This window comes from Nymphaea colorata, chromosome 1 (assembly GCF_008831285.2).
Source record: "Nymphaea colorata isolate Beijing-Zhang1983 chromosome 1, ASM883128v2, whole genome shotgun sequence".
Lineage (NCBI taxonomy): Eukaryota > Viridiplantae > Streptophyta > Magnoliopsida > Nymphaeales > Nymphaeaceae > Nymphaea > Nymphaea colorata.
This window is the reverse complement of record NC_045138.2, coordinates 24,397,052-24,414,471: the sequence shown is the minus strand read 5'-3', so window position 1 is coordinate 24,414,471 and position 17,420 is coordinate 24,397,052. Positions and strand designations below refer to the sequence as shown.

Here is a 17,420-nt window from a genome sequence, read left to right as displayed (position 1 = left end):
AGATGATGCATAACCCCTATTAACAACTCAATGTGTAGTTTACTGAGGCAAAAGAGATGCAAAATAGAGAAACCAGTATAATAACCTTAATTCCTGAGTGCTTCTCAAACTCCACTAGAATCAATCTCATATTTTCCAAATAAAGATCTTCAACCCTGCTAAAGAAAGATTGTATCATCTGCACAAAGAAGAATAACATGACCCTAAATTAAAGAATAAAATGGCAGTCAGATTTCTTATGAGAGGGGAGTTCACTGAGATTTGCGGTATGCCCAGAACTGCAGTTTTCCAAATACGTCACTGTAGCTTGTTTTATATGCCCAAAGCATCCTTGATCACCTTAACTTCAAACTCAATGGAAATGGACAGAATTAGAAAAACTTAAAAGAAATCTGCTTCAGCCACATGGGCCTACCCAGTAAGATTCTTCAGCAGCAAGAGCCTCGTAGGCTAGCTAAATGGCCACGACATAAGAGAGCAATTGAAAACAGTGTAGATTGGTCAAATGTGTAGCTCACCTCTACCACACTTGCAGACTTAAGAGATAAATTAAGGGTGGTCATGCCTTCAACGCACATTTTAGTTGGCCAGCCGCTGGGCAATTGGCCACGCATTGGTTGGAGACATCGTTGCTTTTTCTACATCTAAGCATTTACTTCGATGCTCGTATTTATTTCCACATAATTGTCGGTTGCCACTTCAAGGAGTATACAATTTTACAGTCTGGAGTTCTTTAATACCAGGGGCACAGGGAGAGTATATTTTTCCACAACGGCTAATAGGCTTGAGTGCCAGTCGGCAGCATGCTTCCAGAAGTTCTTGATTTTCTCTATAATCTGTCCTAAATTATATATATATATATACGTGCATACATGCTTGAGCTTGTTAGAAGTTGGAACTTGCAAAAATAATTTTTTCGATTAACCCGCTTGGCTCGACTTGCATGGGCTTCTTCTTAATCAATAATCCATCTATCTTCTGTTCATCACATCCCAGAGATGGTTGAATGATATATATATATATATATCTCATTACTTTGATTCTTCTGATCTCGACCTCGGCAAAACTCACTACCAACAACGGGCGGAGCGCTTGGTTTTTGGGAAATCAGTCAGCCCAAACATGGGTTATTCAGTCCTCTTGGCTTGAGTTGATCATGAGGACTGTTGGCCTAGCACTTGTTCAAGTCACAAATTGGAGGAATAAATGGCTCTCGGCATTTACGGCTACCAGCAGACATGTGTAAATTCTTATTCTTAACATATTGGTGACGCGAATCGTTACACAACGTCCAAAGACTGATACTTAACCCGGCCATAAGCCTCTTTGGACAATATTCTTGAACATTGTGCCCTAGCGACGCATTGCAACAGTAAAAAATTTTGTGAATAAGAAAATGGATTGTGCATCTTTTGACAGTCTCAAGAAAATTGAAAGGAAACCTAACTATTCTGTAATAAGGGTTCGGCACGTGAGTAAGATATCAAGCATGCCAAGAGGTTTGGATTAGTGCATCGTACTTTCAAAGATTTAAGGATAGTTTATATTAATAACACTGAAAAACTTTTAAGTGACCTCTATTCTTCATCTCTTGTTGCGCCCTCGTCTCCTAGATTGTAGTGATGTTTGAAATGAATGGGTGTATTAGGATCCATCATCTATTTTGAGTTCAGTTATTATAGTTGCTGCCAAGAGCTAAGTTCAGCATGGGCACAACAGATTTCACATGCAACAATGTGCATGCCTTGAAACTGTAGATCATAATATTAATTATATACTGAGAAAAATAGTTTTATAATTGCGAGAAAGACTAGTTTATATGAAAGAATTGGCCTTCTTACACCATCGGGCTTCTAAAACAGGTTTCATCTGAAAATGAAAAGAGGTTGCAACTTGGTACCTTTAGGGTTCCTTTGACAGGAAGAATCTTTTATACCTTATACAAATCTTTAAAGCAGATTTCATGAGACATTTTGGCGAAACGACCTCTTATATGTTTTATATTTCAGCTTGCTTCCTGGCAGCTTTTCCGAGGCTGGAACAGGCACTGACTAATGGGTAAGTGGGTCAGGATCCACCATATTGAGCACCTTGTTAAGTTTCGGCCTTGGCCAGCCCAAATATTTTGATTCCATATGTATAACAATATAAAAGATGGTGTCGTAATGTTTCAAAATACCAAGGTTTTAATGTGTTACAATATTTTCAAAATATGAACGATACTTGCAGCTTTAGGGAACCCACAAGACAGCCTAATGCAACTCAGAAGGGCAGTGCGTTGGGTGATCATGGAGCGTAGCGGTGTTCCCTTACTAGTCTCAGTCATCTGTCTCGAACCAAGTTGGCATGGTCACCATCAATGGCCTGTTAAGGGAACCCATTTGTCTTCTATATCGTGGGTCAGCACCCACGAGCCGTTCTTTCTGTGGGTTAATTATTATTACTTTTCTCTGTTCCCTTTTCTTCTTTTCTTCGCTTGATGCTCATGCTCTTGACCGTAGCACAAAAGAGAAGGAGACCTTGGCGATGCCCATCGGATGCATAATTTCTTGTCTTAGCACGACTTTTTCTACGTGAAATCGAGTTAGGTTATCTGGATAAACAGGATAAGCTGGTATATCACTTTCTTGCTCCATTAGGATGAGTGGAAGAGACATTCAATTCGTCGTCTCCCTAACCTACAAGCGAACAAATAATAGATGAATAAATTAAACTAGGTCCAATCAATTGTATTTGATTAGTTTAAACTTTCTACGTACTGCTCCCAACCATATAGTATAATTGTTTTTTTTTTTTTTTTTTTACAGGTAACTCTCGCTAAAAGAATCGAACCTGATTGTGAACTGTAACAGGTAACCCGACCGGCATACTCAACTCAAACTCTAAAAAGAATGGCATCCCAAATTTCGATGAGTTTCCTTTTTCCTGTGCTTTGTATGCACAAGAGCAGTGAAATTAAGATTTTGCAAGCTTAATAAACCAAAAATATCAAGAAGAAAAAGATAACAAAAATTAAGTAAAAAAAGGACTGTTTTCCGAATGACCAACTAAACAGAACCATCAAAGCAAGTTCAGGTTTTTAAATGCGACTGCGATTAAACATCTTAAACTTCTGAAAAAAAAAACAAGAACCAAAAAATCAATTTTAACAGCAATATTAACCCACTTACAAAAGCATGCCAAGTAAAGTAAAGGTAACCTCTCTCTAGGTGATAATAATAAACCATTTATTCCATATATAAGAGCTAGCGTCGTGTCCATGTAAAGATATATCATATGGTCATAACAGCGGAGGCAAACCAAAGTCACTACAAGAAGGATCCAAACGTCAAAGCAACACCGAAAGCTTTAGATTTACAGACATCATAAAACTCAGCCAATCGAGAGAACGAAGGAGACAGAAACCGAAAGGCCAACAGTACGTAGCATTACCACTAACCACGAATCGCGCCCCCCAAACCACCAACCGGTATCCCGGCGGCTGGGAAACCACCACCGTGGCTCTCCCTTAACAGTAAGCAATACACTTCTTCCTGCAGTCGATGGTGCACCCACCGCCGCCGCCGCCGTAGCCGTATCCCTTGCCCGACCCGCTGAACGACCCAAAGCAGCTCGCTGGGCAGGCCAGCCTCTTCCTGTAACACGGCCCGGGAGTGTTGCAGGTAACCGTAGGGCGGTAGATGCCGCCGCGGGAGTATCCGCCACCAGGTCCACCGAACCCGGCGCCGTACCCGCCGCCCATCCCGGGGCCGAAGCCGGGGAATGGAAAACCGCCACCGGGGAAGAAACCGCCGGGTATACCTCCGTAAGGGTCTCCATCGGAGTTGGGGCCGCGGTTCGCCCTCCTGAGCTCTTCCTCGAAGCCGTTAGCGGTCTCCTCCCGGTCCGCCCCGGCGAGGACCAGGGTGGACAGGAGGAGGGCTGCAACCGCTAAGGGCGAAAGGATTGATGAGGTAATCTTCTTCATTGTGGGCATTGGCGAGATACAGAAAAAAAGATAGAAATGAAGTGGAGATGGTGACGGTGGTGGGTTTAAATAGGGAAGGTTGGGGGTTATGCATTTAAGAAGAAAGAGAGCGAGATGGCTGGCGGAGGAAGAAAGAGAAGAAGCGAGAGAGAGAGAGGCGCCATCCACTTGGTCAAGAGCAATTATTGTGCTTTACATGACCACCTTCTCCATGGCTTCCTGTATGCAAATACGTAGAGGATTTCGGCTGAATCAATCGTAAGTTTTTTGTAGTTAAAATGAAAATATGATTTCGGAAAACATTGCAGCTCAGGTCTCGATTCCTACCAACTGAGCCATTCTTGTAATAAATCTTGCCTGGATAAATCTATCAATGAAAATATGAAGAATATGATTACATAGATAGCTATAGGATGTTTTACCTAGCTATTTCATACCTTGTCTGTGACATGAAAAGCTTCTTTCTTTGAATTGAATGCAGGTTGACTTGGAGCCTATATATCACAACTGTGAATGTACTTGTAGCGAAACTAATTAATATTGGCTGGGCATAGAAAATGAAGTCGTGTTTCTGCATGCATGCAGTTAGATGTTGAGAGAAATTAAAAATCAACGGACGTCTTGTTTTAACTTAAAAGCCTTATTTGTATATTTAAAGAACATTATTTTGCAAATGTCGAAGTCTTTAAATACGGTGGCCAATAATTTTTTGGGAAAACTTAAAACTTATTTTCCATTGATCATCTAATCAGCTGGAATGCACTAAACCGTGTAATAACACTTATGTGGACATGGATGACGATAGGAGAAGGGGATAGTATCGTTGTTGGGTCCATTTAAATAAAGTTCATTGTTTACATGATTGGTCCTTTACGACTTCTCGAATTATGGCGTTGTGTGTCCTTTCTTTCTTCCTCCTTTTCTTTATGGAGTTGATCCAAGTACTGATTCTTACTGAAATCTTTTTATGTGAAAATCTCGGCCTCATAGTTTTTCTTTTGTTGGGCAGGAAGTCCTAAACAAAATAGTACTACATGTATAAGATTAAACAAAAAAAAAACATAAATATGAAAAATATTCTGATATATTAAAATCAAACAGGAACATGATAACTATTGCAACTTAAAGTAAAACTTATCCAAAGTAAAACAAAAAAAAGGGCAAACTCTGCTTGAATTTAATTATCCAATTAAAAGTGGTAAACTCAGCTTCAACTTACCCAAAGAGTGGCATTCATGAGAGTTCAAGCATGATTATAACCCTAACTGCGCTTTTGGGAGCCAATTAATTCGTTCTCGATTTGCCAACTAATGTAATTAATATTGGTGCGCATCGGCTTGTATCTGCCCATAATGGTGTTGACCTCTCACCACAACAATAATTTACATAGGGCCCGACGCGTGAATTTTCAAATATGGGCCATATATTGGTTTCTATCAGCGGATAAAGCTCTGTATATGTCTCAGTTTTAATTAAACAATAATTTTATAAATGATTCTTAATTTTTAAGCATTTTAGAAAACAGTTAAAATTGGCTGATAAAGTCTCATTTTAGCCGATGTTTTATCGACCATAATAATGATGTTCCATTAAAGGTTTCGGAACCGATAGAAAAGTCGATATTGTCAATAATATTCATGCCGACTTCATTGAGGGCATTTGCTGAGATGAATATTGCATTCTTTCAATATATATTCCTAAGGTCTGCAGTTTTAATTTGTTTTGGAAAATATAGCTTGGTCATGAATTTTATTTCTTAAACCTAACAATCTAACAGGCGTTTTAAAAATACAACGTTCCTACCAAGCAACCTCTATATATGCATGGGTATATTTGAAGAATATTAGATTGGTGTACGTAGCTGATGGAAATTGGAATCCAATATTACATTGACATGGCTGATCATGGAATTTGAGAAAGAGAGTATGCGCTGCGTGGAAGCAAAAATCATTTTGCGAAAAAAGAGGCGGGTTTTCTGCGGATTGACCAATTTAATATTTAACCATATTTTGCCGTGGTTTTCCAGTTGGTTTCTGATGTGGGTACTGTTCTTGTCTTGGACGTTTTATTTTTCATGGGGGCTTGGTGATGACGATCGATGGTTGATCTTCTTGTGTTCATTTAATAAGTGAAACTAGTACTTACGCTCTCTGGTTGAATTACGAGGTAGAGGTTTTGAAATTGTTGGCGGTGACAGTATGTAAGGATACCGAGTTGCAGAGTTCTCTGGGTACATCCTTTTAAAGGTCCTTTCCTTGAAAAAGAGCCCATGTTATTCATTTTCTTTGTCAATTTAAACTGTCTCCAGAGAATTGACTCTTGCAAGATGGTTTGTTGACAGTCGAATCTGCTCCCAGGGAACTGTTAACAGCAGATAACGGATCAAGATATACCCATGTTGACAGAGTCGAATATCTAAGGTCAGGAATGACGAATATTTTAGATACGATATATGTTATTATAAGAGCGTGCCTTTTTTTTTTCCACCTTTTGAAGTCTACATTTAGTGTAACAATGCAAACGACAGTAGTCAATTTGTGAAACCATGCACGAAAAACAAAACCTCTTTTTTTTTTTAACCTAGACCACACAGTTGAAGGACCAGCTTGCAGGAAAATCCATTCGAAGATTTAGCGGCGGAAGTGCGTTCAGGAAAGAGTGCAGATTTGAAGATAGGCAATCTACTAGGCCGTTAGTTTCTGTGGCGTTTAATAATCTGTCAAATTATTGCGTTTTTGTCACGGGATTCTGTTAACATCCAAGAACATTTACACGCTTGGCCGAACAAGGGTTCAGAATCCAAAATACGTAAAAAAAAGTGTGGATTTCTTTGGAAAAAAGGCAACGACGAGATTAGTCCACGTTCCTTGGATTCCTTAACATTGAATTAAATGCTCATACTCTGTTAACATACTAGACCGGAATCCTCCCCGTAACGAACTGATCTTTGCTAGCGTTTCAAATTTTGAAGCCTTAACATTGTACCCAGTAATTATCGGAAAGCATAACCAAAGAAGCACTGGGCCAAAAAATATAGTCTTATTATTTAAAATTACTTTCAAATTATTTTTTCAGATAAAAATAAGAAATCTTAGATCGAGATGGCTTTAGACGACTCCTAGTGCCAAAAAAAAAAAAAAACATGGGTGCTCATATGATGCAGGAAAAGCTTGTATATTCCACTCCCATGACTGGATATTTAGATTCGTATAGGTTCATTATTTAAGCAAACGCTGGATCAGCTTCTCCTGCTAATATACATTCAAAAGCTGCTCCAATGGGGCCTCATACCATCAAGGACACAATAGACATGGCAGGGAAGGTCCACAAATGTAATCCAAGAAATACAGTTGATTATTCTAGGACCACCCTGTTCAAGACATCCTTTTCTTTTGTTACATACAAATTAACAAATATCACTTACTGCATACTGGCGGGCCTTTTATTGGCAAAACTTTTCCCGTTAAGGAGTACAAACAGCTTTAACCTTTAAAGACAGACATCCAGTCAGGGTTTTGAGCTCATGGGGATTCATCATCTTGATACTTTTGATTCGTGAGATCAGATGAGGGCAACCTTGTCGACATTAGACATGGCTTTTCTTTTTCAGTTGCTCAAGTCATGCAGAAACTTCTCGCCCACCGGCCACCGCACACTAATTATCATGCTCAACTTTATGATGGGCCATAATTAGATGAGATGTCTTTAATTGGTTAGGTCGTTTTTGTTCCTTATTCTCCAAAATAGTAGAGCTAGTCGCCTAGATATTTCCTCTATTCTTAGTTTTAGAAATATTTTATTGCTATTCTTGCATGAATATCATTAAAGTGGTTTGCCATTTTTCTACAGATGTTTGCAAGGCAAGAAATGTGAGGAGGAAAACAGCTACCAGGAAATAATAAACAACGGAGAAAGTTGGTGCAATCTGGTTCATCTTTTCCAACCACAATGGTGGTGGTGCTCCAGTCAATCAGTGACGACGCGCCGAAAGCGGTGGCCGACACCTGGCTTTTGCTGCCGCATGCCACTTGTCACCATCATGTTTGCTGAACTTGCTTACCGTAATTAATGGTTCTGGATCAGACATACTAGGAGGAGGGTGAGGTTACTGATCTAAAAGGATCGAACCAAGAAGGCTCAAGAGCTTGGCTCGCTCTTGTCTTGGGCTTCATGGGTTGTAATTCTAGTCAATGTAAGCAGGATCTTAGGGGGAATTGGAAGGTCCAATCTGCCCAAGTTTGTTCATCATCAACAACATCAATCCACCTATAAATATATGTGCACTTGCGTACGCAATGCAAGATGGTGCATATGAGTATGCATAAAACTCATTTAATTGGTCAAACTTGGGTCCCTCCATCCAGCTTTCTAGTCTTGATATCATTATCTTCTCATCAAAGCACCACCAAGTAGTAATTGGACGGGTTTCCTCATTAGGCTGCTTGTGTCCCACTTGCATATATCATATATCTTTCTAGTAGGGAATTAAATGCTATATACATAAATAATTATACATACACAAAAGACATGTTTTTCATGTATGTACTCTCTTATAGACAGTACATGTACATAAAACACTGACCGTCATGCCACTTATGATGTTGTCTGTTGCATATGTCAATAGTGCATATATAATCCACATATGTTCATCTGACAAAGCTGTATCAAGTCGCAGATATTGGTGTTCCCCATTCTCATCAAGTTGGAAACATTGCAGAAAGACAAGCACCACCATTACCTGCAGCATAGTCATGAACTATGTGCTCAATTTACTAAAGTGCCTCTTGAGTTTAAACATTTTGACAGGGAAATTAAGTGTATTTGCAAAGAATTGCCGGAATTTTGCTAGTAGATCATGTAATATCGAAAGTATATGGACGAAATCCACAGTCTAGGGCAATATCAAAAGACAGTCTGACCACAAAACCAGCACCAGCACCACCATCACTCCATGGTTGAAACATTGGGAGTGCATGCTGTGTGGTCTGCAGGGTGGATGCATGAATGAATGTAACCAAGATCAAAAGAGCACACTTTGATGAATGTGCTATTGCAGAAACTGAGGTCCACTTGGGAAGTACTATCTGTGCTCTCAGCTCGGTTAAGTTGAGATTTGGTTACCCAGGCCCGAAATCATTTCTTCGACTCAGCTGAATCTAATTCAAGAATCACCTGGAAAGGTATTAGTCCATGGTATCCAGGCAACTCCATAGAACTAGCTTGCTTGATCGAGCCAAAACTGAATGCATCTGAGTGCAGATCTTGAGTAAGATTGTGGTGAATAGCTTTTATTTTTTATATGTACCAAAAAAAAATTGGGGATAGCCAGATTTCCATCAGAGTATGGAAAGAACTAAACCTTGGAGTAAATTCTTATCCTCTTTCAACTCGATGATCTTGTTGGATCTTTCTAGAGAGGAGATTATGCTGGAACCTTCTAGAGAGGAGATTATGATAACTCCTCGAATTTTCTAGAGAGGAGATTACGTTCAATCTTCCTAGAAAAGAGATTATGCTGGAACTTTCTAGAGAGGAGATTTTCTAGAAAAGAGATTATGTGGAACTTTCTAGTTCCTAATTTTGTGTGCTTTATTCCTAACGTTTCTCCCCTATCTTGAGCCAATTGTAAACTATAAATACCTCTCTTGTACCTCCAATTGATTGAAAGTTCTCAATAAAAAGAACTCCTCTCTTCTTTCGTGGATGTAGGCTACAAGCCGAACCACACAAATTGGTGCCTTTTCTGCGTTTTTTTATCTCATTCATATCCTATGTTTCTCTATCATATGCTTTTTAACAGATCTTATCTAACTCTCCATTCAAGTTTGAACCACATCTCTAGCTGCTTGATCTCTATTAGTCAGATTGTCATAGCTAGGCTTTCCAATATAATCAGTGAATTGGGTCAGATTGAATCACCGCAATGATCTTACACATAAAAATATATCAAACAGAATGATCCAAATCAAGTTCTGCTCCCGAATTCCTGGGTAAGGATCCTCACGGTAAGGGACCCGTTATCAGATCTGGATTGGCCCACACTGATCTCATGAAATCCAGGTAGGGGGAATGCCGTATCTGAGCCCCCATTGACTATAACTGTTGCACCTTATCCATGATGCAAATTTCTCCAAATGCGTCTGCATTTGGATGATTACAACTCTGAACCTGTACTAGATTTAGCCAGCGGTTGGCTTATTTATTTTGAATCTCTATATGGTCACCTATCTACTCATGATACTAAAACTAGTTCTTCCTGCTTTTCCCAGGTATAATGAAGTTCACTTCCTAGAAAGTAGACATAGGTCAGTCTGCTTGATCCATGATCCGAAGTGACCAGTAGCTTTTCAACTTTAGCAAATCGGATAAGGTCACTGTCGAGACTGAGAAGAGCATGTGATTAGGGGGGAAACTTGGTGGTTCCAACAAAGCATTCATGAGCATGATGCCCACAAAAACATGTCATTGTCAGGAAAAAAGCTTCCTGTTTTCCAGATAGCTTTTTTCATGATCAACATGGACATATTTGACCTTGGAAATTAAAAAACTAACAGCCCTGCAAGTTATCGCAATAAAAAACAAAAAGACTTAAGATAATCGGCACTTCTCAATATGCATTGAACTTTTCAAGAAGGAATCATGATAGCTTCATGTTAGAGAGTCTGTATGTTAGACAAGGGCCCCATGTGTCCATGTCTCATCATGGACTGGACATCAATATGGCCGAGTTGGGAGAACCATGGCCTAAGAGTCAACCGATGATTTGCAGTATAAACCTGGTGCTTACCAGGAAAGACAGGAACAGCTTTAGGGAAACGAAAGATTCCAAGAGATAGATTCTAGAGAACATGGTGGCACGCGAGCAGCATCCAGATGTGAACCACCATTCTGATATCTGTAGCTTTTCTCGAGTTTCACGCGGTCATGCTCATTATATCATCAAATACATCACAAGTTGGCTGCCTGCACTCACCAGAGTGTTCTGCATACTTGTTTATACACGAACAGGTAATGCATAGGGTATCATAAAAGCAACTTTTTGATGAAACCATTTAATATTACCCAGCTACTGAAAAGATCTAGCATAAAGAAAGGGATAACTTTGTGCAGGATTTAACCTTTTAGCTTTCATGTCAAACATGAGCGTCCCCGTCTTTGAATTTTCTGATGTATGCTACACATATCCTAGAACCAGGAAATATTAATCCTGCTAAACAACCTGATAATCTTGTAAAAAAGTTAACTTTTCATTCATTTTGTGCAGTAGAGTAAGTAGTGGTGCACGTGTCTGCCAACTTTCGAAAAGTTGTGTTTTAGAAACATGAGCCCACGGACACTGTAATCAAAGCTAAAAGACGTTCACCCACAAAAAGAGATGTTCTCCATCACAGAACGAAGTCAACTAATTTTGCAACTTATGTGGGTATCCCAGTTCAGGATAGTTCCGAACAAGCTGCAGGGCGACTTAGCCCGTCAGCCGAGCAGCCATGAAAAAAACTCTTAAATCACCAAATTTTCATGCATGATTGCCGGTGTAGGCACGGCTGACTGGATGATAACAAACAATCAAGATTCCTTTCTTCAAAAAGCACGGAGCCCCCACTCTGAGGACAACTTCTACACTCAACCGCTCAACCGCTACCACAAGAGAGGGCGAGAATCTGGTGTAAGATCTAGAAAGAGTATGTTGGTTGGTCCCTATCTGCAACTGTCACGTTTGATGCCACCAAGTGTTCCATTTACTCCAAAAAGAAAGCGTTCCACTTCATCCGATCATATTCTCCCCCAGCGGAAGAAATATCCTCCCATGTCAGGTCTGGTTATAACACAGGATACAGAATTGTAAGCCTCCTCTCATCAAGGAGCTCAACAACGGATTCTTAAACGAAAAGACACCTTTTTCTCAAGCATGTCACTCCTCAGTTGAATGATTCTCAACCATTATAGCTCCACGTCTCCTTCGTAAAGCAGAATTCTATGTTTCACATCCCACACGTTTCCATTCTGAACTATCAACTAGCATTTGAATCACTCTTAACACATACTCACATCAGTTAAAATTTAATAGGATCATGCACAATGCTTTACCAAGTATTTACAAAAAGGTAAATAGCCAATTGAAATTTACCACATAATGTTCAGTAACATGTGATCTACTACACAAAGAGGTGTAAGTAGAAGCAATTGCCCAAAATAACAGAATAATATCTATGACAACTGACAATTCCCTTTCAGAAACTTGTAACACAGTTTGAGCAACTCACTTTCAGCAATTCAATCGCTATCCTGTTGCTTGGTATATCTATACTTGCCTGCCTACTTGACTGAAATCAACCGATCACAAATGCACCGAAGAGAAATCAAACGCATGCTACTACAGGATAACAGCCCATGATGACCACTGCAGCATGGTTCCAATTATCATATAGTCAAGGATATCTTGAAATTAAGATAGCTGAAGGCACCTCAAATCAAGCGCCATTCTACAACCTATGAAGAACAGAAAGGCTATATTAACTAGTGCAATTTACGAAAACCAAACATGCATAACACAATCCAGCAGCAGACAAGATGCATGTGGGAGAACATACAGCCAACAAATGAGATTGACTTGAATACCCCTATACGTCAATCACTTTTTTTATTTACAGTAAACCTTTTCCATCCGTCAATGAACTTTTCCAATGAAACAAGTTCACACTTGTGGTGGAGCTAAGTTGGATGCAGGTCTGTCAAGGTACTAAACAAAGTGAACAAGAACAAACGCACCTAAGATCCAAGAAACTTGCCTAATTAGCCAACTGGTCCATGAACCAAGGCCAGCCAATTTAGGTTGTGTACCAATTACCTGAAGGCTGTATCCATTGTTGGCAAACCCAGGGAGTCAACTCGAGAATTGCCCGACGGCCTGAGTTGGCTTAGATTGGCCAGAAACTGGGCCATGATCAGCCTTGACCCAGATATACCCGATTTATAAAGGACTTGGGCTTGAATCAGTTTGATTACTGGCTTGCTGAATCAAATTAAAATTGCCCCTTTTGAAGACTCATTTTACACTTGAAACCAGTTCGCTCGCACTACCTATAACCCTATTGATACCCTGTCCCACATGCCCAAAGCATTTTTCTGCTGCCAGGGTTTCATTAAAGGGTGATTGCCGCAGGCTACTGGTGTTGTGCATCTACCCACAATGCCATCCAGCGAATGTCTCCAAGTGAGACTCTCTCTCTCTCTCTCTCAAAGTCCTCGACGGTCATTGGGACAAGTCTTGACAACCACCAACAATCATGGGTCACCAGACTCTCTCTCTTTCTCTCTCTCATTCCTATCAAGCAACAGTAAGCCAAAAAATCATCATTTTATTTAAAAAATTTTATGACCTGACCTTGACGAGTTGTTGACTTAACTCACTAACTCGGTACCCCGTTGTCAGCTGTGCGAGCCTGATTCACGGGCTTCCCAACTATGGTTGTATCTGCCATGAAGATACTGAAGCCCCACTCAATACAGTGTTGCCTTTTCATGAGCTTCCGTACCGTCATTCAGTAACTGCACAGCTCTTGGTTTTAACTTCTGTGAGCTTAGGGGCTGGAATTCACTCTTATTATTGAAGGAGCTGAAGCTCCTCCTACTGTAAAATTTGAATAGACCCCTGCAAGAGAACATCAGTCACGAGCTTTATTTGAGTGCTTCTCCTCCTTACACAGGTAGACAAGCTTTATTTGGGGGACCCTTTTTTGTTATTGATTTAGCGGGTGTAGGACTAATCACAAACTGCCAAACTGGTATACAAATTGGAAAGAAACTTTTGACATCAAAAGATGGTATGCAATTTGAAATAGAAGATCACAAAAATTCATCAAAGATTAACATACAAATTTATGATGCAAATCACAAATTAAATCATAGAAGATGGACAAACTAGCCATTCAGAACATACTTCTTTTCTTTTGCATGGCACCGTTCAATCATCCCATACCACTTCCACTGGTAAAACAAAGCCACAAGACGAAGCAGGCCTGCAGCAACCACTTCGATGAAAGCTGTCAGGACTGACCTTTGAGGAGACATACCTGAAGTTGCTAGTGATAACATGAACCCATCAAAATTGCACGAAACCACAAAGTTTGCAGACTTAATGCCATCCAAGGCCTTCCTAGCAACATCCTTTGCTTTCATTGCAGAGGAGGACTCTGCCAAGATGTTGGTGATCGATGGTCGGCTCTTTTGTTCTGCAGTTGACAAGCATTTATGAGTCCTTATAGCTGAAGTTAACAGGGGGAAAAGTTTGTACAATATGCATAATCAATTGCAAGCAAAATCTAGGGATACTGAAATAAACACTGTTCCCAGCACCAGATTCTCACATTAGGATCCCTTCACGGCCAGGTAATGGGTGAAGATGCAAACTAGTAGGCATTCATACATATAAGTTTTCTTGAGAAGATATAGGAAAATTCAATGAAATTTCTTGTTATCGCCTATATGACAGAGCTATCACAAGGCCTGCTGCATTGCAGTTAAACCTTCAAAAGACAAACAACATACAAAACTTGCGCAAAAACTCATATTGCTGTGAGACAAATTAATTCTCAGAAAATATTGTGGTTTGATCTTCCTAACTTCCTCTCTCTCCCTTTAATCCTTAACATAATATGTGATGATCTTTTCCTTTCTTTGGACCTCCTTTATGTTCTGCCTGACAAGCTTTCTCAACATTTTGTGAACCAAAGCACTACCAATGTAAGATTGCTCTTCTCTAAGCCATTTCCCATGGTCAAGAGTTCCTCAATGTGCCAGTTGTGAAGATGCTAGCTTCTTGGGCCCATGACTCTCATTTGGTGCAGTCATACTTCAAGGAAAAGGGAAAGGAGAGTTGGCAGAAACCAAGGAGGGCTTGACATAACATCTATTTGGAAGAAAAATTGAACAGCAAAACCAGGTAGTTTAGCAAGACATAACACCCCCTCCCCTCCCCTTTGGACCCACCCAATATCCCACAAGTGAATAGAAAGTTAGATCTACATTGGATCTCACCTCAGACGCTCGTGAGATGTGGAATCTTTATTTTTCAATTTTCTCCGGTCTTAAACAGACCACCTGAACTAGCCTAACGTCCCCATCACCTTGTGTATGATAAGGGATTGAGTCCATTCTTCGTTAAGCTTTTTGAATGCTGTGCTTTGTTTCAATAAGATTATACCTTTTTTCATTTTTGTTAGTGACCTTTGTGAGTACTTTCTATATGAGCTGTTGTAGCTTTAACTTGTGCATTCAAGTATTAATGTATCTGTCACACATGTTAAGATTGCTGTTAGAGACCATTCCTCTTACATCAGAGAAACAATTTTAGAACGGGATTACATAGACATATGACTACATAGACAATATGGATTACATAGACATATGTAGGAAAGGAAAATTAAAAAACCTGTAGCAACAGACGACATTCTTGCACAATAACATGAACGTTTTTCTTGTTGGCTAGAAGATTAAGCATTTATGGAATTATTACAGATTCCTAGCAAGGTCAAATTTCTAGATCGTAACCCAGAAAAAGATGTTACCTTCCAACAGGCCTGGTGTTTCTGTGTCTGGAGGAAATATAAGGGTGACATGAATATTGTCTGCAATGACCTCCTGTTGAAGAGCCTCCCCTAAACCACGAAGCCCAAACTTACTTGCTGAATATGCTGCATAACCATAAATGCCCACCTAAAGAAGAAAAACCGGGTGTATAAGGTCCAGCTTGGAAAATATAATGAAATAAATGCAACCATTAGATGAACCCGCTTAGGATGTAACAAAAAGAATTAGTCATGTGACAGTCACATAGTTGAACACACGGAATTTGAGCGCTACCTGCTGTACAAGGTCCATAGGTGCTAAGGAGATAATTAGACAATGATGGGCATTTTTTAATGTATACAAAAAACATAGCTAATTTGTAAAACCATTCGATCAAGACGCTTAGGATTCAACAGAAAGAATTATTATGCGAAAGTCACATAGTTGAACACCCTGAATTCGAGTCTGTCATTTACTGCTACCTGCTGTACAAGGTCCATGAATGCAAAAAAGATAATTAGAAAAGAAATGATGAACATTATTTCCACACATAGCCACTTTGGAGAACCATCCGATGGACACGCTTAGAATTTAACAAAAAGAGTTAGTTATGCGACAGTCACATGCTTGAACACCCCCTTTTGAGTCCGTCCTTTACTGCTACCTTCTGTACAAGGTCCACGGGTGCTAAAAAGGTAAGTAGGGCGAAAAAAAAGATCGGCACATTTTAATGTATAGTCTAACACATAGCTACTTTGCAAAACCTACGCTATCAATTTTTTCTTTTTTCAAATGTCAATCGAGCCTAGGAATCATTTATCTGCATTCGCTCATGATAGATATGTACACAAAAATGAAAAAAAATCTAAATGGGAGAAGGAAAAAAAAAAGGAAATTTCCTCAAATCACTAACATCATGTGATTGATGAATTATCATCCGAGTCTGAGAAATCAACCAACAGCAGATATTTGGTGAAGTAGAATCTGCCAATTGAATGCATAAAAAGTTCAACAGCATTTCAATAAAGAAGCAGAAAAGCACCACAACAGATCAAGGACCAGATGACAAACGATGGCCACCGAAAAAAAAGAAAAAAGAAAAATTGAGAGAAAAGCATAATCCACTAAGAGGAGCCATGAACGGGGATTCACCTGCCCTGCTTGAGAAGACATGAGAGCAATCGAGGCAGGCACGTTGTCCTTCCTCTTCTTCATGATCGGTAGCGCGGCCTTGATCAGATTGAACGTACCTAGCAAATTGATATCAAGCATGTATTTAACTGTCTCTATTGTCTGCTCCTCCAACTCCTGAGGAACGAAGACCCCGTGGTTGCATATCAGAACGTCAACGGAGCTGCACGACTCCAACGCCCGCTTGACGGCGGCGAAGTCGCGGACATCTACGCTGAGCGCCGTAACGTTGGAATTGCCAGTAGCGCTCTGGATCGACCGGCTGGCATCCTCCAGCTTCTTGGGGTCGCGGGCGAGGATGGTGACTTGGGCACCCTCAGACGCGGCCTGGTGGGCGATGGCGAGGCCAATCCCGCTCGATCCTCCAGAGATGACTACGTTGCGGCCCCTAATTGGCACTCGTGTAGGGCGAGGGCGAATCAAGACGTAAAGCAAGAGAAATAGAGAGAGGGGGACGAAGAGGAGGAGGAAGAACAGAAAGTGCCCCATGGGATAAGAATGGAGACTGTCGTCCAGTGAGGTGGGGAAGGAGGGAAGCCCATACTTCACTGGAACAATTTCAATGGATTTATAGCGGCAGATGGAAACGTCGTGCAGACCGTATACCCTTTCGAGCCTTTTGACTGACGGATCTCAGCATTACTTGATTTGACCCGGATCCAACCTGTATTTAACTTGTCAAGAGTCCAGATTT

General features: G+C 40.3%; 2 protein-coding genes across 4 annotated transcripts; both read right to left on the bottom strand.

Moving 5' to 3' along the window:
• Nucleotides 1-3,206: 3,206 nt before the first annotated feature.
• LOC116264108 (glycine-rich cell wall structural protein 2-like) lies at nucleotides 3,207-4,066 on the bottom strand. Its single transcript, XM_031644106.2, has one exon. It carries the CDS (start codon nucleotides 3,974-3,976, stop codon nucleotides 3,509-3,511), a length of 468 nt encoding a protein of 155 aa, XP_031499966.1. The 5' UTR covers nucleotides 3,977-4,066; the 3' UTR covers nucleotides 3,207-3,508.
• Nucleotides 4,067-8,570: 4,504 nt separating this feature from the next.
• On the bottom strand, nucleotides 8,571-17,287 carry LOC116267644 (3-dehydrosphinganine reductase TSC10A). Of its 3 annotated transcripts, none has more exons than XM_031649522.2 (4): nucleotides 16,688-17,287; nucleotides 15,535-15,682; nucleotides 13,908-14,199; nucleotides 8,571-8,705 (listed from the first exon to the last, which is right to left on the bottom strand). In XM_031649522.2, the coding sequence occupies exons 1-4, from the start codon at nucleotides 17,213-17,215 to the stop codon at nucleotides 8,702-8,704; spliced, it is 972 nt and encodes a 323-aa protein (XP_031505382.1). In that variant the 5' UTR covers nucleotides 17,216-17,287; the 3' UTR covers nucleotides 8,571-8,701. The 3 variants fall into 3 exon arrangements, with proteins under 3 accessions (XP_031505382.1, XP_031505369.1, XP_031505376.1); XM_031649509.2 differs by lacking the exon at nucleotides 8,571-8,705 and adding an exon at nucleotides 12,003-12,457 and having other exon boundaries at nucleotides 13,894-14,199; XM_031649516.2 differs by lacking the exon at nucleotides 8,571-8,705 and adding an exon at nucleotides 12,003-12,457 and having other exon boundaries at nucleotides 16,688-17,286.
• Between the last annotated feature and the right edge of the window lie 133 nt (nucleotides 17,288-17,420).